The 7924-nt window shown below is 46.9% G+C and overlaps 1 protein-coding gene across 1 annotated transcript; it reads right to left on the bottom strand.

The window, feature by feature from the left end:
- Positions 1-6416: 6416 nt before the first annotated feature.
- On the bottom strand, positions 6417-7370 carry LOC143386287 (olfactory receptor 11L1-like). Its single transcript, XM_076841479.1, has one exon. The coding sequence runs from the start codon at positions 7368-7370 to the stop codon at positions 6417-6419; it is 954 nt and encodes a 317-aa protein (XP_076697594.1).
- Between the last annotated feature and the right edge of the window lie 554 nt (positions 7371-7924).

Raw genomic sequence — 7924 nt, 5'->3', positions numbered from 1 at the left:
GAGGAGTGGGACAAAATGAAGAGATGAACTTGGAGATAAGGGAGAACATTCATTTGTTGACCAGTCTTGTTCCTACCAGCCGGCATCCCAAGCAAGCATATAATGCAGACTGGATTAATATCTGGAAAACCAGAGGAAAATGCTTCCAGTTATTCTGTGGGTCTAAAAGCAGTCAGTACATCCAGCTGAGAAGTAAGAAAGGTGTGTGGCTCGTCACAGCGAGTCAACATGGAATAAAGGGTCTCCAGTAGCAGAAGAGTTAGAAAGGCAGGGCTGGAGGAGGAGTTTGGGGGAGGCAGTTGGTCCCAATGTGGTGGGAGAAGGTGGGTCTGGCTACCAAGAACCTGACTATATGACCTTGTGGAGGAAAGTTTACAGATAAAATCACCCATTGCACCCATCACGGGTCCAGATGAGTCATGGCAGGATATTTTCAAGATGGCAGTCTGAGGCTCTGAGAGGAAGAGTCAAGGACTCTGAGGAGCAGCTGGGCCCAGACAGACATGCTTCACTCTGATCTGGTCACAGGCTCCTCTGGCCATTGGGTAAAACCTAGAGACCCCTTTTCAGAATATTTTTTAAATGTATAAAATAAGATACATCGGCTCATAAAATAAATTAATTATATATCTAAATACAGCTTAAAAGGTAGTATGACCTTCTGTATTGACTTGAAGAATAAGCTTAGAGGAAGGCCTAATAACTAGTGACTTTGAAGTCATGGTGATGATAAATGAAATTTACAGTTTCAAAAAAGCTGTGGTTTAAGAGAACTTGTGGTCTCTCTTGGCAACCAAACCACCAATCTTCCTAACCCACTGTTTGACAACCTTCCCTCATCATGGAAGACAAGGCTAAATTTGTTTTTTGGTTTTTTTCTTCTTCTTCTTCCTCCCTTTTTGGTACTGGGGATAAGTTCCTAGCCCTTTTTATTTTTACTTTGAGATAGGGCCTTGCTAAGTTGCTGAGGCTGGCCTTGAACTTACAATCCTCCTGCCTCAGCCTCTTGAGTCACTGGGAAAGACAGGTGTGTGTCTCCTCACCTGTCAAGGCTAAATTTCTTATAGGACTGGGAAAGTAAGACTTTTTCACACCATGTTTACAGATCCTTGAATGCTACGGACAGATTCCTGGCATGCACGAATGCAGGCTGAGAACTTCTGCAGCACTGGCCTGCATGGGCCGAGGGTCTGGTTAGCCCACTCCTGGATTGATCCACCACATTTCCAGTAGTAAGAGGTGGAATGAGGAAGCCCCCAACCATCAGGGGCAGTTAGATTCCCTGTGAGTAAACCATTCCAAAGGAACAGACTTCATTTATAACATGTGGGAATGTTCAAGTCTAAGGTACACCAAGAAGAAACAGCAGAGGTTGTAGGGAAGGGCAATCAGGAGGCAACCGAACTAACATGTCACTGGAGACTTCCATGGCTGCAGGGCGCATGTCACCTCAAAGTTTACATATTGAAATGCAGTCCCCACTGTGATGGTACTGAGGACAGGGCCCCTCAAGGGTACATAGATAAGCAGGGTGGAGCCCTCGTGAGTGGGACTCTGCCCTTAACAAAGGGACCCCAGAGAGCTCTCCTTTCTCGTGTGAAGGTCCAATGAGCAGTCACCCATCTACAACCTAGAAGGTGGCCCTCACCAGAACCCAGCCTTGCTGGTGAGCAACCTCAGACTACCAGACACCAAAACTCGGAGAAAGAAGTTCTGTAGCTTAGTATCGCCCAGTTTGTGGTATTTTGTTACAACGCACCAAGCTGACTAGGATAGACACAGCCTAAACTGTAGGACTGCTCGTTTTCCAAAAAATACAAGGAAAGAAACACCTGGAAGAGCCCTCCTAGAATCAGAACAAATTTAAAACATGAGCTTTGGGAACTGTCCCTTCCAATGAGTGAATTTGATCACATAACTATGAGGCCATGGAGACCCAGGACTTGACTGAAAATGACTGAGCAACCAGCCTGCAGGTGGGGAGTTAGGAACCGCTTAGGTCTGGCAAAGGTGGCCACAGCAGCAGCCATCAAGGCGACCGGAGCAGCTGTATCCTCTGAAGGCCACCTGACGAGGCATACCTCAATACCTGGCACCACGGACTGGCTAAATTGACACGTAAAGGTAAACTTCACATGTGCCCAAGACGTCAGACTTAAACCATCTCCCGAGTAGACATCTGTTCAAAGAACCAAAGGAAATTGGTGAAGAATTAAAGGAAGGTGCAATGACAATGTCACATGAGTCGTATTACCAAAGGGCAGAAACTGTGGAATTGAACTATAGAAATCTCAGATGGAATTTCTGGAGTTGCAAAGGGCAGTTGTGGCGGTGAGCATTTTGTAGCAGATGTGAAGCAGCAGAAGAAAGAACTAACAAACTTGAAGGTGGGCTGACAGAGGTAGCAAAACCCAGATGACAGACAGGTAAAGGACAGAAGAAACCAAAGACCAACTGAGAGTTGTGAGGCACACACGTGTGTTGTGACCCATGCGTAACAGAAGCACCAAAAGAGAGGAAAAGTGGAAAAACATCCAAGACACAATGACTTGAAACTTCCTGAATTTATTGAAAAACTCTACATATACAGTAAGCTCAACAAAGCTGTCCTCCCCTGGCCCACTCTGCACACCTTGGACCTGTGGAGCCTCCACATTACATGAGCAAATTCCATAAAATCCTACCCCATGTACATATGTCCAATGTAAATAGCCAACATGTGTCCAGCAGGATGCTCGAGGTGCATTTGTACCATAGAGGAGCATCCTGATTCTGGAGCACCCTCCTGCCCGACTCCAGGGCTGGTTTCTGTCTTTGGTCTGCTGGCTAAGCAGTGATTGACTAGATGGCTGCTGTGAGGTCTGTTCTCCCATCACCACCCCTGAGCTAAGTAGGACAAATGCAAAGGGATCCACAGACACATAAGAATAAGAAAGCTGAAAGACAAGAGGAAATCTTGAAAGTAGCAAGAAAAAAACAAACTACCTATCTACATGTTCAGTGTAATTCCTATCAAAATACCAATGATATTATTCCCAGAAAAAGAAAAATAATCCTAAATTTTGTATTAAACCACAAAAGATCCTGAAAAGCCAAAGTAGTTCTGGGGGGCAATAATAAATTTTTAAAATTTGAATAAATTTAAATAAATTCAAAATTACAGCTGGAGGTATTAAAATACATGACTTCAAAACATACCACAAGGGGCTTGGGGAGATAGCTCAGATGGTAGAATGCTTGCCTCATGTGCACAAGGCCCTGGGTTCAATCCCCAGCACAACAAACAAACAAAAAAACCACAGACAGCATGGTACTGACTTAAGAAAAGACACAGAGAACAATGGAAAGGAACAAATCCACATGTTTATTGCTAGCTAATTTTGAACAAATGCAGCAGGAAAATCTCTGTAATAAATGATACTGGGAAACTGGATATCCAAAATCAGAAACTGGACCACCATCTTTCACTTTATTCCCTCCCCTCAAAAAAAAAATCATCTCAAAATGGATCAAAGATTTAATGTGAGACTGAAAACTACAAAAGTACTAGAAGAAAACATAGGGAAAATGCTTCAGAATATTGTTCAGAGCAAAGTTTTTTTGTTTTTGTTTTTTTAATGTGACTCCACAAACAGACAACAGAAGCACAAACAGACAAATGCTCTGACATCAAACTAAAAACGCATCTCAACAGCAAAGGAAATGATCCACAGAGCAACAGAGACCCTACAGAACAGGTGTGGACACCTGCAAGCTACTCACCCCACAGGCCTTAACAGCCAAAATAAGTAAGAATGTAAGCAACTCAACAGCAAGAAGAAAGGATGATCCCACTTAAAACCCGGCAAGTGTCCTGAGTAGACATTTCTCAGAAGATACCCAATGGGCCAAGAAGTATTTTTAAAAACGCCCAACATCACTGATTGTCAAGGAAATGCAAATCAAAACCACAGGAGACAACATAACACTCAGTTAGAGGGGCTACTGTCGAAAGAGAGCCCCAGCACCACCAATAGAAGAACACAGAGCCCCAGATCGCCAGGGGGAGAACACAGAGCCCCAAACTTGCCAGATGGAGAACACAGAAGACCAGCACTGCCAGAGGGAGAGCCAAGAGCCCTAGGCACCACGGGCACCACCACCGACCTTGTAAACATAAGCAGGTGAAAGTGCTCAATCCTATCTCCATTTCTAAGACCTCATCCAAGGAAGACTTCTGCCTTCTGCCCCTGAGGCTGAACCAAGTTCTCTCCCTCTGAGCACTGCCACTTCACACTTGTCCTGGACCCCATCCTGCCCAATCCCAGGGTTCAGTGTTATAGTTAAAGCTTCCTCCCGGGGTTTCCTAAACTGACTTCCAGACCACTCACCTATAATCGAATCAAGCCTTTATTGAAGCACACCGGTGGCGGCTGACCAGAACATAAAGCTGTTCCCCTGATCAGCCCCGAACAATTGCAAGGGCGCCCCTTATAAGCCTGAAAACCGCAAAAGGGACATTTGAGGGTCTAGCCAATGCAAGCAAGCCAGGTTACAGAAGCGAGAGAGTGTAGTCAGGTGGTGGGACCCTTAGCCAATCACAATTAGCCCAGTCACCCCAGTTACAGAAACAGAGCCCTGTTACCCTAGTTATAGAAACAATGCCCCATTAGGTAGTTTCATGTTCTTAAATGTTTCTATAGCAAAAGGAAAAGAACATCTTGCCCCAGTCATAATAACCCTTCCACTTGGCATGGTTGTTTTACAAAATGGAGTCACAAAACAAAATGAAGTCACTTTGGTTTGACTATCACATCAGGTGCCACTTATACTAGAGACCTCTCAGGCTTTTGCACACTAATGGCCTTCCCCACCTGCGTTGGAATCGACCTAGGTGCTAACATCTTACAATTTATAAAAACACAACTACACCTCCCGTGAGATATTTGGCTCTTACCCCTTCAACTACCCTTCAGGAAAACTGTTTGCAATCAAAGCTGCTCCCTTCTCTCCGGAGCATTCTCTGGGGCACTGCCCCCTGTGGTATCACCCCCTGCATGACAAAGACACTGCCTTCTCGGGACAGCAGTGCTCTGGGTCAGGCAGAGTGCAACCCCCAGGCTCCAGCTTCCCTGCTGTCCCTTCCTCCAGCCAGCTCTGCCCCAGAGCCACCAGCTTTGCAGCTAGCTCAGCCTCCTCCTGGCGTCTCCTACCACATGGGGTTCCTCCTCTCACCTTTTTGTATTTTCCATTCCTTTCCATTCCTCTGTCTTTGCTCTCTTGATTTTTTTGGTTGCACTTTCCTGAAGGGACCTGCTTTCATGAATTTCATTATCAAATCTAAAATCAAACCAACTTCCTCTACCCCATGAGCTGCTGCATTGACCCCAACAGTTCTTTCTCTGTCTTTTCTTTAAATAGTCTTTACATAGTTGTAAATGCAAAATTCATCTTCAATTCTATATTTAGTGCCCTCCAATAATCAATCATTTCTCTTAGTGCAAAATCCAAAACCTCTACAGGGTTACTAATGATCCATAGAACAAGGCTCTACCCATCTCCAGGCTGACATCTGTCCACCTCCCCAGTCACTCTGCCTCCCTCTTCTGTCCTGCATGCCACCATCTCAGCCTGGACTTCTCTGTCCACTTCTGCTCTCCTCCTCCCAGCAGTGAAGGTTAAGCACTAGGTGGGCAGAGCTTCCCTAACCCCCTGCTGATGCAGGCCTTGCTGGTCTGCCTTCACACCCAGCCTACTCTCTGTCCCACAGTGATCTAGAGAAACAGAAGCACGTCCTTATTCTCTATAGGGCTCAAGCCCTCTTGCCTTCTGGAATTTGGCTTCATTGAGGCCAATCTTCCTCGCCTTTTCTATATCTTGTATCTCCAGGCACTGCAGACTGCAGCAGGAGACCTCTTACTTCAGGGGATTAAAAGTATTTGTGGAATTAACAAATGGAACCGGTGGGGGTGGAGGGTGGGGGGAGTGGCAGAGATCTCCTAAATCCTGGCTGAGTGGAGGGGATTTGTGTTGTGCTGGGGGCCTGACTCCAGGCCCATTATACCAGAGAGCACTCTGATCTTCCTCTCCCTTCACCCCTTCCTTCCTTCCCTGAAACTTCATTAAGCAGAAAATACTAAAAGTCTAACTTATCCAAGGCAAATGTTTGGCACTTCAAAACTCCTTATTTGCTCTGGGCCTGGGGATATAGCTCAGTTGTAGAGCGCTTGCCTCACATGCATAAGGCTTTGGGTTCAATCCCTACACCCCCCCCAAAAAAAAAAAAAAATCCTTATTTGTTCTCTTATCACTAGGAGATAATGCAGGACAAAACACAATTCCAAAGTCTTTGTTTCCTTTTTCATTCATTCTTGCCACAGCTGTCACACATCAGGTTTGAGGTGTGCAAGGCCAGTTTCCCAACAGTGTGTAAGAGGTTAGAAATACCTGTCCATAGGCTGTGCAAATGCAAGGGAATCCTTCAGGGACCAGTGGCCGCACTGCCTTATGATGGCTTTTCTAACAGGCTCCTTGAAGTCTTTGTTCCTCAAGCTGTAGATGACTGGGTTTATCAGTACCACGGTGTAGAAGACAGAGATGATCTTGTTGATTTTGGGTGACAGGTGGGCACTGGGGCGCACGTACATGGAGATCATGGTCACATAGTAGATGGTGACAACAGCCAGGTGAGACCCACAGGTGGAGAAGGTCTTCGTCCATCCAGAAGCTGAAGGGATCCTCAACATGGAGGACACAATGAAGACATAGGACATGAGGGTCAGGAGAAAGCAGACGCACAGCACTGTGACCGACAGGACAAAGATGGCCATCTCGGTGACGTGGGCACTGGAGTAGGAGAGTTGCATGAGCAGTGGGAGGTCACAGAAGAAGTGGTTGATCTGGTGGGGCCCACAGAAGTCCAGCTGGGAAATCATCATGAATGGCAGAAAGCCTGTGCCCACCCCTGTCAACCAGCAGAGGGCCACCAGGTGCCTGCAGGTGTCACGGCTCATGAGGAAGGGGTAGTACAGTGGACTGCAGATGGCCAGGTGGAAACACTCAGTAACCACAGAGAACACAAAGAAGTAAAGCTGCGCCATACAGGCGGAGAAGGAGATGGCCCGGCCCCAGGAGGCTAGGTTGGCCAGGAGAAGGGGCACGATGGTGGACGTGTACCAGATCTCCAGAAAAGAGAGGTGCTGGAGGAACGTGTACATGGGGGAGTGCAGGCGCTGGTCCTGGCTCACCACTGCGATGATGACGATGTTCCCAGTGAGGATCAGGAGGCAGATGAGTAGGAAAATGGTGAAGAGCAGGGTCTGCCACTCCTGAAGGGTCTGGAATCCAAGCAGCTGAAACTCAGTGACCACAGACACATTTGGGGTTTGCATCGTCTGGGGGCAGGGAGTGCAGAAAACATGTATGAAAAGCACAGGGTGCAATGACCGTTGGTGTTTGGACCTTCAGGGATTTTTTGTTTTGTTTTAGGTTTGCATGTGCTGCTCTTGGGAGGTTCAAATGCACAGTCCCATGCTCCTTTTATTTGACCACTTTTGGATCTGCAGATCAATGATTCCACGCTTTGACCCAGTCACTCCTCCGTCTCCTCAGTGAGGATTGCAAATGTGTTCTGTTTTCAAACCTCAGCATGGCCTTGTCTCTCTGTTCCTTCAGCAAGTGATCTATTTGATCAGAAGCCTGGGGTCCCCATGGGAGCATGTGCAGGCTTAGGCCACTAACACCCCCACCTACTGTTCGTCTGTACCCTGAAGGAGTGGTGTGCATGGGTCTCAGCTAGTCCCTCACTTGAGCTGTGTCCTCCCTCACACTTGGAGGTGCTGCAGGTTTCCAGCTCACCCTCTCCTGGCCAGCAGTGGCCACCTCTCTGCTGGAGTTGTTCCAGTTTACCAAAAGCCTGGTTTTCATTCCCTGTAAATGAGAGGTG

The sequence above is a fragment of the Callospermophilus lateralis genome, unplaced genomic scaffold (genome assembly GCF_048772815.1).
Source record: "Callospermophilus lateralis isolate mCalLat2 unplaced genomic scaffold, mCalLat2.hap1 Scaffold_1118, whole genome shotgun sequence".
NCBI classification, from domain to species: Eukaryota; Metazoa; Chordata; class Mammalia; order Rodentia; family Sciuridae; genus Callospermophilus; species Callospermophilus lateralis.
The sequence above is the reverse complement of the archived record's forward strand: the minus strand, read 5'-3'. Positions and strand labels throughout refer to the sequence as shown.

Bases quoted from the DNA above. Each gene is read 5' to 3' on its own strand.
- LOC143386287 (XM_076841479.1), bottom strand. From the start codon at position 7,370: ATGCAAACCCCAAATGTGTCTGTGGTCACTGAGTTTCAGCTGCTTGGA.